This window comes from Zosterops lateralis (genome assembly GCF_965231275.1).
Source record: "Zosterops lateralis genome assembly, chromosome: 15".
Classification (NCBI taxonomy): Eukaryota; Metazoa; Chordata; class Aves; order Passeriformes; family Zosteropidae; genus Zosterops; species Zosterops lateralis.
Genome location: NC_139775.1, coordinates 4,746,152 through 4,772,607, shown reverse-complemented (window position 1 = coordinate 4,772,607; position 26,456 = coordinate 4,746,152). Strand labels below are relative to the sequence as shown.

The 26,456-nt window shown below is 47.4% G+C and overlaps 1 protein-coding gene across 2 annotated transcripts in view; it reads left to right on the top strand.

Moving 5' to 3' along the window:
• Positions 1–2,301: 2,301 nt before the first annotated feature.
• FAM20C (FAM20C golgi associated secretory pathway kinase) overlaps positions 2,302–26,456 on the top strand; it is a 56,918-nt gene continuing 32,763 nt past the window's right edge. The window contains exons 1-4 of one of the 2 annotated variants that reach the window (XM_083872639.1): positions 2,302–2,456; positions 2,705–3,999; positions 5,617–5,792; positions 14,452–14,530. In XM_083872639.1, coding sequence (XP_083728765.1) covers positions 3,500–3,999; positions 5,617–5,792; positions 14,452–14,530 — 755 coding nt within the window. In that variant the 5' untranslated portion in view covers positions 2,302–2,456; positions 2,705–3,499. Of the gene's footprint in view, positions 4,000–5,616; positions 5,793–14,451; positions 14,531–26,456 lie in introns of both variants that reach the window. The other variant, XM_083872638.1, reaches the window with a different exon arrangement.

The following is a 26,456-nucleotide window of genomic DNA, read 5'->3' as shown; positions in this document are numbered from 1 at the left end:
TGTAACTTACTCATGGAGTTACAACCTTTGACACAATGTTCTTTTACTATAAAGTAAATTCAAACAACTTTAAGTTAAAGAACTCACTTAAGTAATTTGCAACTTTCTCCTCAGACCTGCTCAGTTCCACCACCATCTAACACCATAGGCCTCAGTTTCAGTAGGGCAAACATTAAGAAAAAAACCTCCATGTAGCTAAAATTTGCAACCTACAAATTCTACTGGGCCTTGCTTAAGGAGATAACCTGTCATATTATCTATCCTCACTTGAAGTGCTACAAACAGCTCCCCCAGAACTCCTTAAAAAACCACAGCACAGTGTAACATAAATGGTACACAGGGAACCAGTACCCTGCACTCATCTCTCACTGGTTCTGCTGCCCTCCTCCACCAGCCATGCACTCAGTGTCCAGACAGCCTTTGTCCATGCTGCTCTTGGCCAAAAAAAAAAAAAAAAAAAAAAAAAAAAGAATAGACAAAAAGCCTTGCTTCTGGCTCTGTAGAAAAATGTTTTTCAACCTGTACTTGAAGGATCCAGGTGTACCTCTGAACCCTGGGACTACAGGGCTGCTCCAGGACAGCAAGTTTTGTCTCTCCACGAAGGTACAGAGCACTCCATAGCATCATGGTCCTGTTAGGTTGTTTTATGAGGTTTTTTTTGTTTGGTTTGTTTGTTTGTTTGTTTTGTTTTTTGTTCATCAGGTTTTTTTCCCTTGGAAAATCTGTGATTTTCCTTGTGCAAACCATGGTGACAGTGTAACACTGCATGGCTGTCCTTTAGAGGTGTGCAGGGCACAGGGCTCTGCAGAAGTGCAAGTAAGGGAACAGTGCTGGATGGAGCCTGCTGGCTGGGGGAAGACTTTTTGAGGAAAATAAATACTTCAATGTGGCTTAATGCAGGGAAAAAATGGACCACCACACTCAGCAGTGAGATGATTGATTCCATGGAAAGGTGATGGTGGGTTGGAGAAAGCACTTAATATTTCTCACTCCTCCTACAGCCCAACTCAACAACCACTGGAGCCCTGCTATGGACCAGAGAATCCAGGGGAACTGTGCCCAAAGACAGAACTGAGCAGCTCTGAGCATCCCTGCCTGGCCACCTGAAGAAGCAGGAACAGCTCGTTCCTTCCTGCAGAGTGTCCTCACCCGGAGCCAGCTGCCAACAGCGCCCTGAGGGCTGTGCTGGTGCCAGGGCCACCACTGCCACCAGCCCACGGGGACACCCGGGCACGGAGTGGGGAAGGCAGGAGGGAGGGCAGCTGTCTGCTGGGTGTCACTGCCTGCTGAGGGTGTCACAGCCCCTGCCGGGTGTCACAGCCCCCTGAGGGTGTCACAGCCCCCTGAGGGTGTCACAGCCCCTGAGGGTGTCACAGCCCCCTGAGGGTGTCACAGCCCCTGAGGGTGTCACAGCCCATTGAGGGTGTCACAGCCCCCTGAGGGTGTCACAGCCCCTGAGGGTGTCACAGCCCCTGTTGGGTGTCACAGCCCCCTGAGGGTGTCACAGCCCCTGCCGGGTGTCACAGCCCCCTGAGGGTGTCACAGCCCCTGTTGGGTGTCACAGCCCCCTGAGGGTGTCACAGCCCCTGAGGGTGTCACAGCCCCTGTTGGGTGTCACAGCCCCCTGAGGGTGTCACAGCCCCCTGTGGGTGTCACAGCCCCTGAGGGTGTCACAGCCCCCTGAGGGTGTCACAGCCCCCTGTGGGTGTCACAGCCCCTGAGGGTGTCACAGCCCCCTGAGGGTGTCACAGCCCCCTGAGGGTGTCACAGCCCCTGTTGGGTGTCACAGCCCCTGAGGGTGTCATAGCCCATTATGGGTGTCACAGCCCATTAAGGGTGTCACAGCCCCTGTTGGGTGTCACAGCCCTTGTTGGGTGTCACAGCCCCTGAGGGTGTCACAGCCCCTGCTGGGTGTCACAGCCCCCTGAGGGTGTCACAGCCCACTGTGGGTGTCACAGCCCTCTGAGGGTGTCACAGCCCCTGAGGGTGTCACAGCCCTTGTTGGGTGTCACAGCCCCTGCCGGGTGTCACAGCCCCTGAGGGTGTCACAGCCCCCTGTGGGTGTCCCGGGCACACACCGCTCTGCTGCTCCGCAATGCTGCCAGTGCAGATTCCTCTCTCCTCTACCGCTTCTTTCTAATTTTTTTTTCCTCTTTATAATTTTTTTTTCCCCAAACCTTTGTGGAACAGACGCCCTCTCCTTGCCCCAGTTGGAGCTGCAGTAGAATGAAAAGGGGGGGTGGGAAGGAGGGAGGAGAGGAGGGAAAAAAAAAACCTCTTTTGGTTGAGGTTTTCCTGTTACTATCACTGTAGCGTTTATTTAGCCAATCTCCTAACTATGACGTGAGGAAGGCAGGAATCATGGCTCGCTCATAATATTTAACACACCCACTGAAAGCTGGAGCTGCAGAGCTACTAGTCCAACCAGTCTCCAGAATTCAGTGGAGCTGAAAGAGGTTTTCACTCTGCACCTGCCAAAGATCTCTCCCCGCTTTTCCCTTTCTCTCCCCCTTCTCTCTTCCTTTCTCTCTCTCTCTTTAAAAGCTCTGTAAGACCCAGCAGAGATCAAAGACCTCTTCGCTACAAAGAACCTCTACTGATTCATATTAGTTTCTTTCCTCTAATCCTTCCTTCTCCCCTCTCTTTCTTTTTTATTTTTTTTTTTTTTCCCTTTTCTGTGCCATATTTAACCTTTATGTTGCAGTTGTGCCATCAGACAGTTTTGCAGCCAAAACCAACGGAGGCGAGGCAAAGCACAAGCGCAGCTCGGATACAGCAGGCACCCAGCCTCGAGCTCAGCTGAACACACTCATCTCTCCCGAGCGCTGGACGCGATGGATGAACAAACTGGAACCGCTCGAAGAAAATGATTTTCCAGCCAATGTTCTTAAAGAGTGTGAGAGAAGAGAGGGAGCGAGAGCGAGCGGGGAGCGCTTCTGCTGCATCACTGCTCGGATCCGGGGGAAGGGAGTCAGCCTTTCCAGCACAGCCAAATATTATGGATGATTTTTTTTCTCCTGTCGCCTTTCCGCACAGGTTTTCTTAATATTTTTCTTTCCCTCCTCCTCCTCCTCCTCCCCCCCTTTTTTTTTTTTAATTTTATTTAATCAGCGCCTGTGTCTGATGCCGGTTTCTCTCCAAGAGCCGGTTTTCCCTGTTTGTTGTGATCCCTGCAATAAAAAGAGGGAGAAATCGTGAACAGATGGCTTTCTATATTACCATGCCGCTGGCATTGTTTTCCTGTTGATTTTAAAGGCTCGGTCCGGAGCCCTTTTTTTTTTTTTTTTTCCTTTTAAAATTTTTTTTCCCTTTTATTTATTTTTTTCCCTCCCCCTCCCAAGTTCTTGATGCTACTGAGACATGAGGACCTATGGCGTTTAGGCTGTTTATTTCTGGGCGCCTATGGAGGTAACTTTATTGACTTGATCGCCGGCTTCCCGAGCCGAGAGGAGCTCTCCCTCCCTCCCCCTGCCCCGCTAATTCCCCAGCCGCCCCGGCCATGAAAATGCTCCTGGTCCGCAAGTTCCGGCTGCTGATCCTGATGGTGTTCCTGGTGGCCTGCACCATGCACATCATGATCGACCTGCTGCCCCGCCTGGAGCGCCGCGGGGCCGAGCCCCGCCCGGGCTGTTCGTGCCCGCCGCCCGCCGCCGCCGCGCCGCGCTGGCCCGGCAAGCACACCCTGCGGATCCTGCAGGACTTCAGCGCCGAGCCGGCCTCCAACCTCTCGTCGCAGTCGCGGGAGGCGGCGGAGCGGGCGGCGGGAGGCGGCGGCGGCGGCGGGGAGGGCGCGGCGGAGCGAGCGGCGCTGGGGAGGGCGCGGCGGCTGATCGGGCCCGGGGCCCCGCCGGCCCCCGCCGCCAACGCCGCCCCGCTGGCCGCGCTCTTCCAGCACCCGCTCTACCGCGCCGCCCTGCCCCCGCTGGCCGAGCCCGACCTGCTCTTCAATGTCAACAGCGACATCAGGTTCAACCCGCGGGCGGCCGAGCACGCAGAGTGGTGAGTGGTGCCAGGGGGGGTGCGGACGTGGCGGGTCCCCGGGGGCGCTCCCCTCGGGCTTGGGGCTGTCCCGGGCGGAGGGGGGAGCGCGGCGATTCGGGCTCGCTGGGAAAAAAAGAGGAACCGTTCTCAGGCTCGCCCGGTCGCGTTCCTTCGGGAAATGAATGGTCCGAAATGCAGAATAAACACGGGAGCGCGGCCAGGGGTCGGTGTGCCCCATCTCCGGCTGCAGCCCGGGGAGATGCTGCCACAGGGTGAGCTCACAGCCAGCCCTCCTCCCCTGCACCTTCCCCATGAAGGGGCTGGGCAGTGAGGCCAGGCAGTAACACATTAACTTTTCTCAAAAGCGAGGCATTCATCCTGCCAGGTATTTCCTCTCTCCGGGTCTGAGCCGCGCTACATTTTTCATCCTCGATTAATTCCCTGCACCTCCGCTGCTCTCCAGCCTTCAAAGCAGTCAGTTGCCTCTGTGAATCCTATGCCCTGTTGGCTCCTAAGAAATGCTGAGAAATTCAATGACTGAAAAATCAAAAGGGTTGTCTAATACAACAGCACCCTCTTCCAAACACGGTGACATTGTGATGTTTAAACAGCTGCATTGTACCGTGCAAAAGCTCTGTCAAGCTGCAGAGCAGCCAGCATGATCTAAACCCTTAGAAAGAGAGGATAAATAATTCTGATTTCCGCCCCATGAGCATGTGAATTGTCCAGGCCCCTTCCATCTCATAATCCTAACTGACTGTGAAGGGAAATAACCTGGAAAGTTTAGGGTTCTCTGAAAGAAAAAAAAAAAAAAAAAAAAAAAGTCACAAATGCCTGAACATCTGGAGATGACTGTAAACACAGAGAACTCTGCATCAAAAATCTGGGTTAGTCTGTTCAGTAGGTGAAGAGTGAAATGAACACTGATATCCACAATGCAGCTGCCTGTTGTATATATTTGCCCTGGTGGCTGCAGCCAAAGCTCACAGAACTAAAGTGAAATTCACAAGGTAGTGGTGTTTTTAGTTAATTCTTTGCTGTAGTAGGTTCCTACTGCTCAGGAAGGGGCAGGACCAGCCAGTTCTTCTTTAGCAACCAGTTGAGAGTGATGCAGTTTCTGTTATTGTCCCTCTTTAAAAAGGAGGGGGGAGTGGGAGCACTGGATACCACAGGTCAGGTTCTGCTGCACTCTTGGTTTCCTGCCCCACATCCCTGTTAAACAAAGCTTCAGGATGATGCTGTTGTTCGAGTCAGACCTGTAAAAGCTGTGTGCAACATAATGCCACCTAAACACAAGGTAAAACTTGAGCTCTGTGGTTCTGCTATAGAAGGGCCTCTGCCAGTGCTCAGTGATGCCACTCTGAGTTTTGCTCCTGACTTCTCTGGGTGTTCAATCAGGCAGGATGGGGGGAAGTGAGAATCCATCTCCCCATTAGCCCAGAAGGCTCCTTGTTCAGGGAGAAACCTTGCACCTCTCTCCCTTCTGTAGCGTTTTGCCTTTCCAAGTTGTCACATTTTGAAGCCCTGTTTCTTGATGCATGTTGTAAACTGTAACATTATTTATTTCTCCTCAACTTTGGGTTTTTGTTGTAATTTTTTGTTTTGTTTCGTTTGTTTGTTGTTTTTTGGTGGTAGGCAAAATGAAGATCATCATGAAGAATTTTTGCCAACTGGAGAAACCTCCATAGACTCCTACCCAAACTGGTTAAAATTCCACATTGGCATTAATCGGTACGAGCTGTATTCCAGACACAATCCTGCAATTGATGCTTTACTACAAGACCTTGTCTCCCAAAAGATAACCAGTGTTGGTATGTTTGGATATATGTTATTTTTTTTATCATTATTTGCTCTTTGCTCAGGATCTCACTGCTGTTTGAGTATTAATATTTTGCATGGCTTCTCTCTAGCATCCCTGCAACTTTGCTTTCCGACTTCCTTGCTCATTTTCCCTGCTAAATATAAAGATACATCGTCAGCTCTGTATTACCTGAATAATTGCCAATTCTGCCAGCAAGGCAAACCCCACTGGTGTCAGAGATCCTTTAGTCACAATCAGGCTGCAAGGGCCCTGCTCGGTTATTCAAAATAAACACGCTGACACAAAAAAAGGGGTGGCAGCAAGCAGGCAGCACCTTGCACGAGCTAGATTTGTATCTCTGGCTGATTATTATTTCCGAGGCTGTGCCTAGCAGAGCCGGGCCTGCCAAGGGAGGAGAGGCTGCCCTGCAGCCCTGCTGCTGCTGCGGTGGCTGCAGGAGCATCCAGCACCGCGGGCTCTGCGGCTGCAGGAGCTGCAGCTCCCCCAGGCAAGGCAGGGAGCTCCAGGCAAGCCAGCCTCCTGCTGAGCTGAGCTCGGTTCTCTTTACTCTGCCTGTAAATCCACAACAGGGATGTGCCCGTGTCAGCCTTTGGCTCTGGTTAAACAAGGTGACACGGTTCGGGGCTTTTCTCCAGGGTTGTTTAATGGCAACGCGTGTCTTCTTGAATTTATCTGCGTAGCTGCACGGGGAAAGGAATGTCACAACCTGAGGTGAAAGCCCTGGGATACTAAACAAGTGCACACCCCGTGGTTTCCAGAGGCAGGGGGTGGAACACAGGCAGTGGTTTCCATCCAGCAGGCAGAAAATGGAGTTACTTGTGCTGACCACAAAGTTGCAAAGTCCCTTTTAGAGGGATGAAATAGCAGGAGCTCTGTGAAAGTGCTGATGGTGTGTTGGCACTGTGGGATGAGGTCAGCAGGTCTTTAACCCTGCAAGGCAAAAAATTCCCCTGGCTTCAGCAGGAAATGGCCTGGGCAAGAATAGCTCAAGCAGCCCTAAGGTTTCCATTTTCCATTGTGTGAATCACGTCACGGTGGCCGCTGAGCAGGAATAAAAGAGATCCTTGGTCATAAGGAGTGGGCTGATTTAGCTGCTTGGGATGGAGTAGGTGTAAAGTGCAGGTGCCACAGGAGACCCTCAGCTCAGTGAATCTTGCTGTGCATTGCCTGCACTCAGGGCACTGCTCTGCTGGAGCAGCACTTTGAATAAAGCAGTTGGTGGTACCCAGGTGCCATCCCACGTGTTGGTGTCAAGGGTCCAGTGGACTTCCAGCTCAGGAAAGATGACAAACATTGGCTTGTTCATTAACCTGTGATGGGTTTCCTGTCCTCAATAGTCTGGATCAGAGGGATTCGTTCAGGAGGTCATGTTTGCCCATTAAGCCACATGTTTTCCCTTCCCCAGCTCAGAGGTGACACTGCAGGCAGCAGCAGCAGGCTGCCCATGCTCCTCTGGTCTGCCCTGGAGGGTAATGAGGGCACTGTATGGATACAGCCTGGGTGATTTTCTCCCTGACAGATCCCTTGCCTTTCCTGACTTCACCCCTCAGTACCCACCAGTTTTTGGAATATTGGTGGCATTAGTGCAAATGGGGATTGAGGCAGCACAGTGTGTGAACATTGCTCCTCGGGCACATGCACTGAGAAGGGACAGATGCAGCCTGTGCCCATCCCTGTCCCTGCAGAGAGCAGCAGTGCCCAGGCAGTGGCCAGGCTGTCCCCAGAGGGGCAGAGGTGATGCCAACCCAGCCATGTCCTGGCCCATCTCTTGAGGTTTGCACCAAGTGCAGTGGCTGTAGCAGTTTGTGCCACCTGGCTGCTGAGTTTTGATCTTTTCTCACCTCCCCAACACTCCAGAGCTCAGCCTCATTGTCTGTGCAGGAGGAGAGCAGTGTCTGCAGCAAGCTCAGCAGTCCCTGAGCCATGAGGTCTGTCCCTTCTGCAGAGCAGGGGGGTTGGCTGAGGTGGATTAGGGACTTAGAAGCTGGTGGGAGAAAAGGGGAGGCAGGAGCAAGAAATAGTAGTTTAGTGCTCACTCCTCACTTGGTCTCTGGGCTTGGTGTTTTGTGCATCTGGGCATGTGGCTCCACCTCTCTCTGCTTCAGCTTCTCTTTGCCTAGCAGCAAAAATTATTATAAAAAATGGGAGCGAAATCCTGACCCTGGTGATGTCAGTGCAAGTTTTTGCCACTTACTTCCCCGAGGCCGTGATTTCACCTCATGTGTCCCACAGATGTATCATGGGGTTTCCATTAATTCTGGGTTTGATGGAGCTTTCAGATCAATGGGGGGAAAGGGCCATGGGACCACAGAGGAGGATTTACGGTTGCTATTAAGCCATTCCCTTTGGGATTGTCTCTGTTAATGTTTGAACAAGGCTCTTAAGAGCATGGTAGGGCCTCTTACGCCTCTTAACAAAAACAGAGCCATGGTTTCTAGCAATGAATCAGGATAATTTCCATAAATTAAACCAGGAGGTGTATTTGGTGGTGTTGTTGGCCACTATGGGAACTGACAGGGAATGATTCCTACACATCAATCCCAGTCTAAAATCTAGTCTATGGAAATGGAAGGGGACTTTTGGCCAATGTAGAGATGCCAGGATCTGAATTTTGGTGTTAGCATTCACTGCCCAACCCTGTGGGGATTTGGGAGCTTTGTCAGCTTGCAAAGAAAGAAAGAGCATATTGCTAATATATTTTTTTTAAATTATATTTTGTACAATGCAACTTCTCTTATTTTATGTTGCAAATTCTTTGGATGTTTAAAAATACATGCTTTAAAGTAATTCCTGCCAGTTTTCAGCTTTACTGCAGAGCAGCAGAGGGATTCAAAAGCATGTAAGCTGATTAATAAAGAGTAATATATTTGACCAAAGGACATTTATAGGGCTGTTACATTCTTTGCATATTCCTGCTTATCTTCTAATTAGCCTTGGTTTTTTCTTTATGCTCAATTTTTGCTGGGTTTCTTTTTTTTTCCTTTTTAAGGCAGCTGGAAAGATTTCAGGTTAGGAGTATAAAATAAATTGAGACCTTGATAATGCCTGGTCTTCAGGCTTCTTTTAGCAAGCAGGACAATTAAATACACAGGGTTACATGCATTAGATGAAATGGGATATGGCTTTATCCAGTTTCTTCCCAACACTCAGATTTACTTTGGCTCTAATAGAATTAGATGATTTGCCTGATACCTCCAGTAATTAGATCCAAACTGCAGCAGAGCAGCATTGTTGGCCACACTGTGATTTCTCTGCTCACCCTGCATTATTTATGGGTGAAAGTGGGGACCAGACTGATCCCCCACATCTGCCAGCACCACTCACACGGCTCTGCAATGTGCAGTGGTATTTTAAAATGAAAACGGTGACAGAAGCAATTCCCAAGAGCAGGGAGCACCAAGGTGACATTTTCTTGATGTTAAAGTTTAAATGGAACAAATCCATGGATGGGAAGGAGCGTCCCATCCCACAGTGACACCTAGAGCTGGCCTGGAAAAGGACAGGGTTACCCAGGCTCGGGCTGAGGCTGTTTCTGTGCCCTGCATCCATATATATACGTATTTCCTATTCATTTTGTTCAGCATAAAGGGATAGCTCTTAATTTGATTTAATTCACTGAAAATTTCCTCTTGCCATAAATAGGGGCCTAGAGAGAATTGTTTTTTCCACTGAGCACTGAAGCCTGGTTTTCAGAAGCACATGCACAGGCAATTGCACATTTCCTTTGCCTTTCATAGCTGCTTATTGCATGCATAAATAACCACAGTTAGCTATTTTCTTGCATATTTAAAAGATGTCTGTGCATAATTGTGGCAGCACTATCAGCAGTTTAACACCAGCTCTGGCATGGTGCAGTGGAGGGGCACTGTGGGCTTGGTCTTGCTGTCCAGAAGAGATTCCCTGTCAGCAGAATAGATTTTGTGATTCCTCTGAGTAGCTGGGACTTGTTTTTTTGATTCTTTAAGTTCTCTGGTTGGGAAGGTTTGGAAACATTACCTGACTAGAGGTAATTTGTGAATCTGTGATGCCTTCAGTTTGTACAGGCAGTAATTAGAAAGCAAACGTGTGAGATTAGTCACACTGGGAATAAAAGCTGCAATTACCTGAGGTGGACTCTGCTTCAGGGCAGGGAAAGAAAAGAGAAAAGGGAGAGACAAGATGCTAAATATTGAACATAAATTCTGGCTCTAAAAAAAATCGGGAAAATTTCATGCAAAGGAAAGGAAGAAGTTCTTTTGAGAACTTGTGAAAAGCAATGAAATGTAACATCTTTGGTTTACCGTGTGAGGAAACAATGAATCTTCCAAGAGTCAACAGGTTGATTTAATGTACAATTCCAGATGAAAGGAGGGGATTTAAAATATACAGCAAAGCCTTAGAATAATTTCACAGATCTCCTCCCCTGCAGAAGTCTTTGACTTTCTTGACTAAATCAAGAAGTCCTTTAAAAACAAGTTAGCAGAATTGGCTGAACAAGGACAAGCTAAGAGATGATGAGGGCTTTAATTTATTTTTAAATATGTTCTTTACAGCTTGTACAGGGCCATGTCTCCAGCCTGGGGCAGAGGATTCCTTGTTAAAGCCAATCAACATGTTTATGTTAGATTTAAGCTTGATCTATAAATAGGAATCCAAAATGGATCTGAGCATCCTCTGTTTCAGATGTTAACTGCATCCCAGGCTGTGAGTGTGTCTCACTTCTCAGGCATTAGCACTGCATAATTAAATACATTTTAAAATGTTTGTTGGATGCTGACAAAAAGAATCAGAAAAAGTTCAGAGATCCTGTTGGGACTCTCTCTATCAGAAAACCATATGGCTTAGACAGGCTGGTGGGATCAGGGCTGCCATGGAACAAAACAGAGGAGCTGGAAAGCCAGAGCAGTTGGAATTCCAAACCCCTTTGGGTCAAACCCCTCTGGGCAGCATTGGCAGTAGCAGACAGTAGCCAGGACCCCTTTAGCTTGAAAAGATGACTGAGAGGTGATAGCCGGGACATCTTTAGTGCTGGGTGGGTTCTGTGGCTCAGGGAGGGAATTCAGGACTTGTGTTGGTGAGGTGACAAGCAGCAGACATGGCAGGTGGCCATGACAGCAGGCTCAGGGATGTAAATGGAGTGGGGCTTTTTGCAGGCTTGATCCAAAGTCTGTCAGAGAAAACAGAAGGAATCCCACCAATTTCACTAGTCTTTGGACAAGACTCTAATCCCAAGCATTCAAGCAAAAAGATATCTCGGGGAATTTTTTGCAAAGCCTCCTGAAGTTAGGAAGATTTCTGATCACACCCCAGAGCACTTACACTGGGTTAACAGAAAAGGTTAATGCTGCTTTCCATTTCCTTCTACTTTGGAGGGAAAAGAGAGGCTTTGAATTGCCTGAAGATGAAAAGTAATGATGGCATTGGGATTTGTTTTTAGCAGTGTGCCAGTACATCCAGGAGCTGTGTGAGTCTTGATTTGAAGCACCTGCTGTGAGCTAGCAGGTTTATAAAGCCTTTACAGAGCTGTTTGTGACCTGTGGTGTTACAGTATATTAAAATACTTTTTTTAAAAAAAAGTGAATTTAGAGTATGACTAGTGGTTCCTTTGGAGTCAGCACAGCCTTGTGTTTCAAGGCTTTTGTAAAAAATCCCTGAACCTGCTGATCACAGATGGGACAGATTGCAGCATCTTCCACTCCTTGGAAAATTGGCTGTGCTGCCTCTGGGTGCTGTACCTTCCTCAGGGGTGGCCTGTGGGCAGCAGAGGAAGGCTGGAGGATGTCTCCAGGTGAGCAGACAGTGTTTGTTTGTTTGTTTGTTTGTTTGTTTGTTTGTTTGTTTGTTTGTGACAAAGCCCTGGAAGGTGAGAGGCCACAATGGCCAGAGGGACATGTTTAACTGAGGCTGAGCAGGAAAGGGAGTTCCTGGAGGAGCACAGCTCAGAAAAGGAGAGGAGCCAGTGTGCAGATGTGATGCTAAGTTAGGACAGGGGAGGTGATCTGACCTAGAGTGGATCATCTCCACTAAGACCCGCTCTTCTCTGGCATTGCCACCCCCAAAATTTGGGCACCCTGGGCTGCTCCAATGCTGCTTAGTTTGCAGGTACAGCAAGGTTTTGTCAAGCTCAAAAGAACAGTCCAAGCTTAGGTGTTTCCATCTCTGCAGGGATGACAATGTCAGGCTCTCACCAGCCTGGATTTGAAGGGTGGCCTTGCATCACCCCCAGCCTGGCCAGCACATCCCTGGCACTGGGAAAGCAGACAGAGTGGGAATAGCCTCACATGAGTCTGAAGAACAGCGGGAAGCCCAGGTGGAGCTCTGGCATTGGGTTGTTCTCCATGATCCATGTGGGTTCCACCATGCCCTGCCCTAAAGCACAATGGGACACAAAAATTCCCACCAGTGTCCCCATCTGGTTTTCAGAGTTCCAAAGTTTGCTCCCAGCAGCAGTGGAGGAACAACTTGTGCCAGCAAAACTTGTGTTGGGGTGAGGCTGCTGGTGCAACCAATTAAGGCAATACAATAAGATGGATCTAAAAAGACAAGGGAGATGCTTTTGTCTTACTTCAGCTCAGTCCCTTCTGACAGGAAACCAGGCTTTTGTGTCTCATGGAAGAATTATTCTGAATTGTTCATCTTCTTCATGCATTTCCCTGCTTGGTGATGACATCCTCTCTGTTGAGTTTGGCTGCTAACAAAATCATTATCTGTCGAGTGGCCTCAATTAGCTGAGAAACCAGTCCTTGTAGCTCTGAAACACTGTGCTTACAGAATGGTGTGCTGTGTTCCTTTTTTCCCCTTTTTTGCATTGCTGTGATTGAACTGGGGGGGTTAGATTAGTGAATCTTTTAGGTCCTTTCCAACCCAGCCCATTGTGTGACCCCATGTTTCTCTGCAATGTGATGGTGGCTGGGCAGGGGAGGTGGTGGGGACTGCCCTGTGCCTGGCCCTGTGCCCCTGTGGGCGTGGGGCAAGGGCAGCTCCAGCTGCCCACACTAACCAGGGCTGCCTCCAGGGTGCACAGATGGTCCCAGGGCACCACAGGCAGGGTTTGGACTGGAAGGTTTCCCCTCATTGTCCTCAGGCTCTGAGCTGGGCATGAAAAAGCCCAGCTCGTCCTTGTGCTCCTCATGCCCTCAGGTGCAGATTAAATGACCTGACCTGCACAGGGGAGGGAGTTTAATCCAGGAAAGCCCTTCTGCTTCTGCTTTACCTGGTCAGTGCAAATTGCTTAATGCCCTTTAATTTCTAATTATTTATTTTCTCCTTTGGGATAAAGTGGAAAGGCGAGAGAAGGCTGGGATCAGCAAAACAGCAGGGCAGGAGGGATTTTGTTCTAGGAGAAGTGTAATTACACTGACCAGATTTGCATAGCATTTTGTTGCAAAAATATGGGTTACAAGAGCTGAAAGAGAGCTGATGACCTATCAGTGATAAGGCAGAGAGATGAGCAATTAAAGAGATGTGCAGCTAATGGCATTGGTTAGGGAAAAAACATGTACAGGCTGTATGGGTGGAACAAGGGCACCTCTCAGCCAGAATTTACAGAGCAAGATAACTTGACATTTATGCAGTTCTCCAGTTGACATGGCTTTTTTCACAACTGCAAAGAAAGGGATTGATTATCTGATGATTCCTAGAAAGCGTCTTTAAAAGACTGATTCATCCACACAGCCCTGCTGGCCACAGCCTGCCTTCCCAGCACAGAGGTGCATTTAGGAGTCAGGCTGTAGGTCATTTCATTGATTAGGACACTTCTGATTGAGGCAGCAGAAAAGCAGCTGTTTTCTGTAATATAATCTTTTTTAAGTAGCCTCATCATCAAATGCATTTCTGCGAATTCTTATATATATTTTAAAAATTCCTAATTTTAAAAACATAATCTGGCTGTTATGTGACATTGTCCAAGTTTTTCAGAATGGTCTGAATGAGCACCACTCTTAAATTCCCATTAGCTCCCAGCTGGGAGATGAGCAAAGCCACTGTCCTTGTCACCTTCAGTGTCCCCCTCTGCCCTCCCAGGCAGGCCAGGCTGCTCTGCTCAGCTCTGCTCTCCTGCATGAACCACCTTGGGATCCCTGGAAGTTCATGCCTGGGCTTGGATACATATCCATTGTGCACAGAGGAGGTGAATTTACATATCTCCACTGCTCAGAAAAAGTTATTAAAATCGCAGCAGAGATCAGAGATTGCTACAGTATCTGCTCATACTTTTAATTAAGGAGTAGTCTGCTGTGCACTGGGCTGTGCATCCCAGCTGCAGCTGTCTGTGAGAGCACCCCCATCTCCTTCTCCAGAGTGAGTCCCTTGTTAAAAGGGACTCCAAGAGCAATAAGAGATGGAGAAAACCAGACTCCGATGGTCTGCTTCTAGAGGTACTGTCTATCTGGGCTGTTTGTGGAGCCCATGGTGGCCAGAAAAAGGCAAAAAAGTGTCAGGAAATAAAATTTGTGTTTAGTCCTGGTCAGCAGCTCAGAGCTCTTCCCTGTACTCTGCTGAATAATCTGTTGTCCAGTTGGGATCACCCTGCTTGATGCTCTGATACCACAGTGCTGAACTGATACAGAGAAAATGGTGATATGATATGATATGATTTGGTTTCAAGGAAACTGAGTGTAAGTAGATGCACATGTCTCATTTTAAAGCTGTGTTGTGTTTTTCCCCCACAGCAATGAAATCAGGAGGCACCCAGCTGAAGCTGATCATGACATTCCAGAACTATGGACAAGCATTGTTTAAACCAATGAAGTAAGTAAAAAAAAGCCTGTGATTTAAATTGGAATTGTGCTGGAGTAGCCATTGTCTAAGCTGTTAAAAGTTTGCTTTAGGATCTCCCAAGGTCAATGTGTCTGGCTCCTGAGCCTCGCTGCTCAGCCTGGAGCTTCAGGGTCTGGTGAACCCTTGTCCTGCTGGACTGGTCTTTGGAAGAGATGCTGAGGGGGCTTCAGAGACATTGCAATCTTCTCAGGAATGTTATTCACTCTGATCTCTGTGAAATCTCCCGTCATAAATACAGGATGTTTTCAGCATTTCTGTCTAATGCAAACTTATTCCACAGGTCTGAGCTTTATCTAGTGTCAGTGCTCCTCTGGAACATGGCCAGACAAGAGACATGATTCAGAGCAGCTTTGGGAACAGCTAAAGAGTATTTGTCTGATAAATTAGAATTTAATCAGTTGATTTATTGTTGTTTGTATTAAGGAGTTGTATTAGTCATTTGGTTGTGTCTATGCTGAGTCTGTGAAAATGAGTTTATCCAAGAGTGGTACTGCAAGGTAATGACTCTGGAGAGAAAGGGGAGGACTAGGATTGTGCAGCCTTGATTTGTGCCTGCCTGGATCCCATTGAGATGAGAGAAGTTATTCAGATACAAAACAGACTCCTGAATCCTGACCTGTGCGTTTGTGTTGTGAGAAGGAAAATGACTCTGTGCTCGTTGTAGAGGGTTTAGCAAAGACACTGGAGGCTGCAAAATGTTTAATGGAGCTACTCAGTATCTGTGCCAAGGGTACCACTGGAATCATGAATTCATTTCCTTATTTTGTTCCCACTGTAGGGAAGTTCAGGTAATTTCCTCTAAGATGGTCCATAGAAGACTGAAGTAGCTGGGGATGGGTGGTTTGGAATATAACACAGAGTTAGCACTGTGCTGGAGCTGCAGTGGGGAGCACAGCTCAGGGGGGAAGCTGCTGGCTGAAGGCTGAGAGATTCCCCCTTTCACTACAGATTCTACTGTAGATTGACTTCAGACAAGAACAGATTTGACTTGATTTTATTTGACTGCCAGAAGGGTCAAAAAATTGGTCTGACCTTCCTTCAAGCCAAGTTTGAGCAGGAGCCCTCCCTGCGTGCCTCTGTCCTGGGGAGCACAAGAGAATCCTCTGAACTTCCAGAGAGCACAAGGCATTTGTGCAAAGGCCTCCGTGTCATTTCCCAAATTGCACACAAATTTCTCCACGTTTCTAGTGGGTCACTGGCTGCCTGGCAGAGGCTGGAGGGAGCACAGACAATACTGGCAGCTCAGAGGGAAGGTGGTACCAGAGAGCATCTGCTCCAGCACCTGCCTTCCTCTCCCTGTGCTCTCCCTGAGGCTTTAGATCATCAGTGCACGAGCCCATCCCCTATATCTACAGGTTGGATGCATGTAGGCATAATTCCCAATTCATGTCTTGTCCCACATGCAAAATCAAGAACCAGGGGGATTCAGGCAGCCTTTGAGTGTTTGGCAGTAGTGGTTGCACTGTTGGCTTTTCACACAGAGTGTGATATGCTCCTTCTGCACGTCCTCAGATGCAGATAATCTCTGCCTTTATCATTGGAGTGACATTGTAATTCTGGGAATGCTAATGAGGTCAGATCAAAATACTGTACAATGCACAGCCTCAGCAAGATGATGGATGACAATAGAGGTAGAGCCACGTTCCTGTGTAGAAGCAATTACCACCACCCACTAGAACAATAACAGAAAATGATGATGTCTTAATCATTCCCTTGGCTTGATTTGAGGGGCAGCAACACCCTCTTTTCTCAGTGCTCTTTGCACTGCACAAACCCCTGGAAGGAGCATTCAGCAGCTGCTTTTCCAGGCAGCACACCTTTCAGGAGCAGCACTGCTGCAGTTGTGCTGAGTGTGGCTGAACACATTAGTGATTGGGAGTAAGGGTGTTTGCAAGCATTTGTCTTCACTCTGAGAACAGGGAACAGGGAGCCAGATGCTCAGCTAGCATAAATCTTCCTGGCTCCTTTGGCATCTGGTCCCACTGGCCTCTTTCTGCACCTTATGGACTGTGGTTGATGAAGTTCTTGGAGAGGTTTGCAGCATTGTTTCTTTATACAGAAATAAGCAGCCTAGAATGAAATAATAATAATAAAATTAAAATAAAATAAAATAAAACCCAGGCTTTAAATCTATGAGACTTACACTTGTAGGATCTTCTTGAGGCCCTTGACAGCTTCCATGATGTTCCTTGTGCTTCCCCTTTTCTACAGAGCACCCTTTTTATCCAGACCTCACAAAGCTGGATGTTCCTTCCCAGGACAGGAGGCTGTAGGTAGCCCAGACACATTTCTGCTCATCAGGGCTGGCAGACAATTTTTTTTCTAAGTAGTTCAATTTGAGAGCCATAAATATCTTCCTAGTGGCTCCTTCTGAGGTGAGTTCATTGAAGGAAGCCCTTGGTGTGTAGTCAGGTTGTCCCCAACTGCTGCATCCTACGTTTCCCTTGTTCCTGTGTTACCAGATCTGTGGCTTTCCAAAGCAGCAGAAATTACAATTTTTTTTTCCCTCATGACTTGATAAGCCTCTTCAGAGAAGCAACCTCCTTCATGAACCCCAGGTAACACAACTATTAGATGGGGCTGAATGTAGGATTTCAAGCCTGATCCCAAGGAATATTAATAATCCAGATAATCCAGAGTTTCTCATCCTGTCTGAGACCTCGAATGCTGAAAGCTGTGTGGTGTGAGGTACACAGAGGGTATCATGTGGACATGGGGCCAGTCCCAGGCTCTCCTTGGGTTTGATTCTGTGGCATTGCCTGGAAAGCTGTTTTTAGCCACACATAGCTGTACTCAGCGTCTTCCAAACTGAATTAACACCTGTGTGAGTGGGATTGCAGCAGATAGTGGGGACCATGCCAGCCCTTCCCTGACACAGCTGGGCATCTGCTCCTGGGAGGGGACTCTCCAGACCTTTGGCAGCAACTGCTGCAGGGCAGCCACAGCAAAATGTGCTCCCTGGAAAACTGCTGAACACACTGCAGAACTCATCTGACTAGCTCTGCCCTGTCCCAATTCCACACTGAATTTATCCAGGGAGCAAGCCAGCTCCGGAAAAGCCCAGGCAGAATTTGGGAATGGGGAAATGAGGATCAGCCTCTGGCATCTTTTGTGCTCTGTGTTTGACATTAACTGACAGCTCTTCATCTGGTCATTGATTCAGGCCAGTGGAGCAAATGAGAGAAGTGTAGCAGTCAGGGAAATGTGATACAGTAAATAAAGCCTGATCAGCTGCAATTATTTTATTTATCCATGGCTCTGCATCTTCATTTCTGAAATAATTGCCCATAAAGTATTGCAGAGGAAGCCAAATCTATTTATAAATCCTATGGCCCAATGTAGATTCCTTTACTAATTCCAAATGCATGATAGAAAAAGCACGTATTTGCTAAAACTCCAGGGAAGATTTAATGTATTTGCAATGTATCTTACAGTTAATGTGTATTTTTATTTAGCTCATAACAGTTCAATCATACAAAATTATTACCATATGGGACAGGAAAAAAATAGCAACCTCCCCTCCTCCCATGATTAGTGTATCTGACTGTACTAGTATTGTACATACAACATAATAAAATTTATTTATGTGATTGCTGATATCTGCAGTTGCAGTTTTCTGTATGACTTCTCAGGTAGGGATGGGTAGAGCCATAAATGTCAAAAGGGTTTTGGCTCACTTGTCCAAAAGGAGCATTTGTAGCTTTGTAGTTTTATTTGGTTTCCCTTTGTTTCTGCTGGCTCGTGGAGTTAAATAGCTGGCTCAGCCACAAAACCAACACGCTATTTTTCTCCTCCCAAGGCTTTATTCTTGAAGAGGGAAATTCTGCTCCAGCAGAGCCAGCATTAAGATTCCTATTGCACACACTGGTGCCAGGATTTTGAGAGAAGTTTTTACAGTTCCTTATGGAAAAGCCAAATAGGATCAGATAGAAGATTATACCTTGTTATTGGAGTTGTGAGAAAAGTGTCCTGTGGTCTGTGTTTAGGAACGACATCTCTCATCCCCACTTTTATAGACTGCATTGTACAAATGTGTGCAAGGGGCATTCATTATAAAATCTTTGAGGCTTATTTGTTCCATTCAAAGAAATACTACTGTATCTAGTGAACTCGGTTTTGACTGAACAGATAAAAGCCAGTTCTGTTCCAACTTTAGATTTTACTTGATATTTTTAACATCTTCTTTCTTCTGATTTTACAAGTCACAGTACAGGATTAGAAAGAGCCACATGACTGTTTCTTCCAGTAGATGAAGTTTGCAGTTCAGGTCTTAAATAAAGTAGAGCCAATTAGTATCAGGGGGATAGCAGGCCAGAAGAGGATTTTGGGGTTGTGAAATCCAGTCCCCTTGAATCATGGGCATTCATTAACTGATCAAACCATGTTATTTGTAGCTTTGGCTCTCACTGTCCCCCCTGAAACTTGCTGCTGTGGAAATAATGCTGCCCATGGGAGCATCTCCTTGTTCCTGCAGCCTGCAGAGCCCTGACCCACCCCAGTGACAGCCACAAAACTGGCTGACACTCAGAGTCTGGGGCAAACTGCTTCTCTGCAGGGCTGAAACCAGCACAGCCACCTTTCAGTGTCTCTAATGCTCCTGTAGCTGTCTCCTGGCTCAGACACACAGGTGCTGTTAGACTGGGCTGAGATCAAGCAGCCAAGGTCACAGGAAAGCTAATACTGGTCCTGAGGGATGTGGATGGGACACTGGGGATGTGGTTTAGTGGTCAACACTGTGCTGGGTGTTGAGCTGAGAGCTGGGCTTGGCAGAGCTGTGTTAGTGGTGGGATTCTATCATCTTAGGGGCCTTTCCTAATTTCAATGAGTATAAGGTTCTGCGATTTTTGTTTCAATTGGCAAAGCACAGCTTTTCACTGGCTTTTAGATGTCATACTTAGAGTGACAAAGGATTAGCAACGTTTTTCAAGTTTCTCTTTGATTTGCTTTTAGGACTGTTCAACAAATAATGCATCTTTTGATAGGGATATTAAATAGTCCAAACAATCCCCGTAATACAAACAACTGTTAATCACTTTCTTTTCCTACAGTTATCTTCCCTTTCTGAAGTTGCGGCTGTTGTACCTGGGAAGTGCAGCCTCCGGGCTTGATTATCATATCAATTAGTGTGGTGCAATCCTTCTGCACTGGTGGCACTGCTTCCAAGTCAGAGGAGTTGAAATGAACTCCAGAACGGAGGCTGCTGAAAGATTGCTTTCCTTATTACCCTGCATCTCATGCTGTTTTGAGGAAATACGTTTTGCCAACCTGTTACATGTGAGCTGGCAGGCATCCAGTATAAACACACTGTTATAAGTCAACATAGCAATTAAATCAAATTGCAATGTTTTCTCTGAGCAGCTAGAGAAGTGAGATGTGCATCCAGTAGCTGCTGATCCTGCTAGGAGCCTTCCAGGATTAGCATTTGGGCACTCTGGAATGTGCTGTGTGGAGCCCAGCTGAGCAGTCGCTGGTCAAAGTACAACCCAAGCACTGAGGTTTGTCCCCCAGCCTAAGCAGTGTGACTGTGCCACTCACTGGTTCTGTGCAGGGTGGGTTTCTGGGACCTGACATTGGATAAACTGGCTGGAAAGGTTGAAATTGGCAGTCCCAGCATTCGGTTTATGTAGGAGTATTTTAAAATTGCAAGGAATGCTCTCGTTGTATCATGAAGAAGTGCTTTCATTGCTGCTGGAAGGAATAATCAGTAATCAGATATTCTATGGACCTCATCTATGAGATTTGGGGCTTTTTTAAGGGCATTCAAATCCTTGCCAGCCAAATCCCTGCTGAAATGTTTACCTGAATGAGGCTGATAGGCACATTTGATTGTACTTATATCAGGAATAAATCTGGAGTTAACTGGATGAATTATACCCTTTGATATTTAAAGTGCATGAGATTTGAACATGGTCCTAAATAAGGACAGTGGAGGATGCTGTGTATTTTAGCTCTTTAACTTTTGGTATATTATGCATGAACTGTTTTTCTCTTTTATAACTAATCCTGTTCATCAGATCAGACTTCTTCAGTATTTCAGTGCAAATTGTGTTTCAGGACTCAGCAGTGCCTCTGGTCCAAATCTCATTTATGCAGATTGGAAAATTTGTGGTGACTTCAAGGGGAGCTGGATCAGGATTGAGGCTGACTGATGGCCCTGGACAGCAGTGAAATCCAGTCTCTGTCCACCACCGTGCTCTGCATTTCCCCTTGCCACAGCTCAGCAGCTGCTGGTTGGAATATTGATCAATCCCATCCAGCTCAGGAGCAATTTGTTCTCCAATTCTGCAAACATGTTTATGGAATGACCCCAGAGTCAATGTCTGCAAGTCCAGGTAGCTCAATGCTTGTCCATTCAGATTAGGATCTGCAGGGATCTCTGACAGCAGATTTCACCCTGCCAGCAGCCAGGAAGTGAAGATAAACCTCCTTCCCTCTCTGGGCTCAGCTCTGTTGTGCTGTCCCAAACTGAGCTGCCCTGGATTATCCCCTGCTGGAGCAGGGCAGGATCTGCTCTAAGCCAGGGCTGGACAATGTGAGTCTCAGTGGTGGGAGGGACCAAACCTTCTTCCAGCAAAGCAGGGCTGTTCTGCTGCATATCTCTGTCTCCACGGGGTTCAGCTCCATCCCACTTCCCAGCACTGGAAAACTGCCATCCACCACTGCAGGTGAATTATCCCCCAAATCCCTCTCTCCTGACTTCCCCATGGCATCTCCAGCTCCTGACAGAGAAGACTTTGCTCTGCAGCTCACAGAAATGCCAACCCCACAGTCTCTGTCACTGGGGTTTTTGTAAAGCCTTCCAGCCTTGCAGTTTTCCTCAGCTCATTTTTTGGGCTGTTTTTGGCAGATGATAACAGGATGCTCAATATCTATTTTTGTTTCTGTCTTACACCAACACAAATGGGCACAGGTGCTGCCTGTACCTGCCCTTTATCACTGTTTGAAGGGAGACCTGAGTCTGCAGCCACATTTTACAGTACAGAATTGTCTCTGCTTGATTAGCTGCCTTCTAGGTACTTAGAGAATCTTGCTAATTAGTCTTTGGGAACAAAGACATGCTGGTGTTTATTTTTTCTTTAAAAGGCAGTTATTGCAGCAGCTAACTTTTTTTTTTTTTTTTTTTTTTTACATTACCACAGTATATTAGGAAAGAACCATCTTCAGTGTCTGATTTTAATCAAGCCACTTCTTCACTTTAATTTTCTGCATCCCAAGAAGTGCAGTCCTGTGGCTTTGTCTTTTAATCAGAGAGGCACTTTAGCTCCTCAGTTCCTTACTTCACACAGTTTACCATGTATCAACGGTGCAGAAAAGTGAAGAGCTGGCATCAAATGCACAGTCTGTAATTTACTGCTGAGTAACAGGGCTTGGCACACAGGGGACTGCTGGAGCACTGAGGTAAGATGTCCTAGTAAATCTAAGCAAAATAAATGTGTCCACGATGTTTTCAGTGGGTTATGCAGATGCTGCTACCCTGAAACATTCCATGGGAATTTGTCTCTGTTTCTCTACAATTTATAATCCTTAAACTAGGCTCCAGGGGCTGAAATTCAGGGAGGGGGAAATGATTTGTGCAAGACTTGTGGCATAAACCACAGGCTGAGGCTGTTTTCTCTCCGGAGCAGCACACACAGCTTTGTCCTGAGGATGAGTTGCACCATACTCATCTTGCCCCTTGGGAGGAGTTATTTTTGGATGTTTTATGGAGCTAAATTGCTCTTTCTCTGCCCTTGGTCTTTATCTCACACAGAGATAGCTCTGGGGATCACCACCACTTTGGAGGAGGCACATGGGGATTTGGGCACTTGGACTAAGGTTTGTTTGAAGTTTGTCAGCTCATTTAAGCCCTCAACATTTCTACAGGTTTTAGAGTTAGAGCTGCTGGCCACCCAAAGGGGCAGGAGATAAGCGGCAGTGAAATGGATCTGATGGAGTGTAGGACTGAGGACCCGTGTCCAGCCTCTCCAGAGGTCACCAGTTTGGGCAGCACAGTTCTGTGCTCAGGGACAATGCAGAAATGGTGTGGCATTTAGGACAGACCCACAGCCAAAGTAACAGTGTCTTGCAGGTCGAGACAGGAAGGTTTTGGCAAAGCTCAGGAGAGAGGGCACATCACAAATTCAAAATACCCTTGGCATGGTGCTGTGGGTGACTCACTGCTGTAAACCAACAAAAAGAGTGTGTTTCAAATAGCCATAATAGTTGTTAATAACACAGATTTAGGGCACGATGAACGTTTCTGAGTTGGTTTTTTTTTTTTTTTTCTTTTCAATGTCTAGTTCAAGAGTCTTAGTACTTTTCTTCTTAATTTATAGTTTTTCACCCTGCTGTAGTGTTCTGCATATGGGTAAATAAAAGTGAGAAAGCCTGAAAGACTCATTTGCATGTGAAGAAGTAGCAGAAACACAGAGTAAGTAGCATCTGCAAACGTGTGGGAGCTGGAGAGTAGCAGAGGGACAGCAAAACTGTTGTAAATAGAAGCAGCCTAAAGTGCAGGATTATGTGCTATGGATAATAAAACAGCCCAAGCCAGCACATAAGCCACATACTGTTCTCAGCAGCAGCATCCAACTGATCCTGTTAGCTCTTCAAGGTCTTTTTGTAAACCTTGCTAATTGTTAGTCCAAATTCTTGGTGCCAGGGTGTTCACCTGGCCAGAGGAGACATAGGGCTGGCCATGGAGACCTGTAATAGCAGAAATATTGCACTCAGACCTCAGCTACACACACTGAGCTGTATATGGATTTTAAATTGCTTTGATTAGCTGGCAGCAAGCAGCAGAAGAAAAGGAAGTGTTAAATAAATCTGTAGGTTTGATGGGAAATCTGGCAATAATTAGAATAATTTTCTTTGGTTTCCAGTATGACTGACTTGTATTTAGTTTGAGTCTATCTCATGACTGCACGAGAAGGGAATTTTGACCCAGCATATTTGTGCTTCCCTGTATTCTGTGCTTGTCTGAATCACCACTCTAAGATAACCCAGCCAAAATTTTCAAACAAACCTCTTTTGCATCTGATTCTTTAGGGGCTTTATTAGGCAGAAAATCTGATCCCCAAGGCATAAAACCCAGAGATTTTCCAGCCTTTCATGTTGCAAGCCCGGGTTTTGTGTCAGGGCCCTGAGTGAGCCCCAGCCAAGAGGAAGGAGAGCAGGGCTGTAGTTCCAGCTCCAGCTCTGCCTTCTGGGCTGACCATGGCAGACAGAAAAATGGTTTTCTGCATGGTATGAAATGTGGGGTTAGGGGCTGTTGGCAGTAGAAGGATGGGGTGCAGCAAGAAGTGTTTGTGCCAGCCTTGGAAAAGGTGGGGACAGCAGTTGTCCCTACAGCTTGTCCCAGTGCCACCAGGAGGGCAGAGGCTGCTTTTCCCATTGCCTGCCTAATTCTCCTATTCCCAGAGCCAGCTCTAATGGGGTTTTTTGCAGCCTCTCAGGTACAGGAGCTGGATAACTGGGATTTTAGCCCAAAACTTGCCCTTTTATGCTCTGCCTGACCTACTTGTCTCTGCCCGTGGGGAGCCACGGGGGTTTCTGCTCCACTTGTGCTTCTCTTCCAAGAGTCAGGCTTTTGTGCCTGGTGGCATCACGGTGCCTTGAAGTTATCTTGGCATGCACTGGGTATCTGGGTCCAGAAGCTGGTTTTTCTGTGCCTCAGCAGCACTTAGGGGCACTGATGCTTTTCCTGAAGCATGGCAAAGCTTTCATGCTGCAGCATGGAGGGGCAGAACCCGCCTGGGGCTCTGGGAGCACAGACAGGCCTTGCTCTGTTAGCAGTCACTGAGAGGAGATGGATTTTGCAGCGTATCCAGGCCACCTATTGAAGGGCAGGTTCCTTTGGCAGGCGTGCAGTTGTCTGGCGGGTGGTGAGCGGGCAGCGTGCCACGGGAGCAGATGGGCTGGCTGTGCTGGCAGCCGAGAGCCTGCAGGCTCAGCTGGCACAGGGGAGAGCAGAGTCCTCGCTGCTCCTGCCCAAATGCCTCTCCCTCCTGAAGTTACCCTGGGCAGAGCAGGCACAGGGGTGTCTGCCGTGGGCATGGGGTGTTTCACAGCAGAGATGAGACCCCCACGTTCTGCCCTGGGCTCCATCACTGAGGACAAGGCAGTTTCAGCCCGAGCTCCCCACTGGGGACAGCTGCCACCATCCTGTGTCCTCCAGAGACTCACCTTGAAGGCAACAGCATAGCAATTACTTTTTTAACTACCTCTGCTAGGTGGTTTCCTGTGAGAAGTGAATCCTGAGATAAAGGGATTAAAACATCCTCTTCCAGGCTTCAGAAATTGTCACAAGGACTTTCTCCAGGGAAGGCCTTAATGCTCATCACCCTGAGGGGCAGCTTTCCTCACACAGGCATGCACTGCGAGATGATTGACACATCATTAATTAACTGTTATTAATTAACCCCATAATCTGCAGGGATGGGGAAGGAATCCCTTGCAGGGCTGGATGCTGTCATTCCTTTGAACACTGGAGTCCCCTGTTCTGCTGCATTCCCACACCCATCTGGCTTTGGGACTGAAGAAGCTCATAAAGAAGGCAGGACTAATGAACAGCCTTTTACAGCCCCCCATCAACTGCCTTCATTTCCTGGCAGCCACAGTTCAAACAAGTTTTGCAGGAGAGCAGCTATTTGTATCTATTACTTGGAGTTTAGAGGAAGAGGAAAATGGAAAAAAAAATAAAAATTAAAGAATTGGTCATTACCTGTCAGGCTCCACTCGTTCCCTGCTGTGTAGGGTGTGCTGCTGTGAAGGATAAAGGATCTGCCCCTGATGTAACACAGGTTCCACATGTCCCATCCCTCCCATTGGAGTGGTCATCCTACATAAGCGCAGAATTAGGACAAGAAACCAGTCCTCTGGTTTACCAGCCTCTCCTTGTTTACTCCATTGTGATTCCCTCTCTCCCCATGGCTCTCCAGCCCCAAACTGTGCTGAAGGGCTGAGCTGCAGCTGCAGCCACAACAGCAGCACAAGGGACAGTCCTTCCCCTGCTGACTTCAGCTGGGCTTTGCTGCTGTCCTTGAAGACTTTATTTTGCTCTCATCATCTTGAGCCAGCCCACACCACATCTTGTGCCAGTTCTAACAGCATAACAATCTCCCGTGTCAGGCAGCAGCATGATTACAGCTTTATTTCACTAATTCTGGCTGCATTTGCCTTTCAAGGAGCAACAATGCAGTGATTCTGTAGTCTGAACGTGGCCTAAGGACAGAAATTGCCCTGTTTGCCCACAAACACCAGATTCTTGGGGCTGTGCCAGGCTCAGTGAGACATCAGTGCTGCTGATAAGCCAATAGCCATAATCACTGATCAGTGCTTTGCTCTGGCAAGGTTCTGTGTCCAATATTGTTGACCCCACGCTTTTGCTACTGTGTGCTGCATCCTTTGGCAGGAGAAAGAGCTTCTCAGTGATCAGAGTGGTACCTGGACTGCAGGAGGTGCCTGGGCTCCCATTATTCCTGGCGTGGCTGGCTCCTTTTATTCGGGGCTGTAAATCAGTGCTCATCCCTCCAGAGCAATTGCAGGCCCAGCAGTATTAATGCTGCCATTTTGTGTCTCTGCAATTGGGAACGGCCTCCTGTTGCTGACATCTGAATTACATTTTTAACAACAATTTCCTTTGTTATACAGAATGATGCCAAAGCAAACACTGCTGTTGGAGGCTCACTATCTGGTTTAAATAACACAGACCTTTAAATGGATGAGGACTATGAATAATTTTTATGTCGCTCCTGAGTTTGTGTTGTTTACTTGCTTGTTTTTGAAGGATTTTTTTTTTTCCTTTATTTTCCCTGGCAGTGTAAACCTGTCACTCTTGCAGTAGGACAGTTTGGGAAAGCTCCCTGATCCCTCTTAGCTAATTGTACTCTTATGTTATCAGATTCTTTCATCTTAC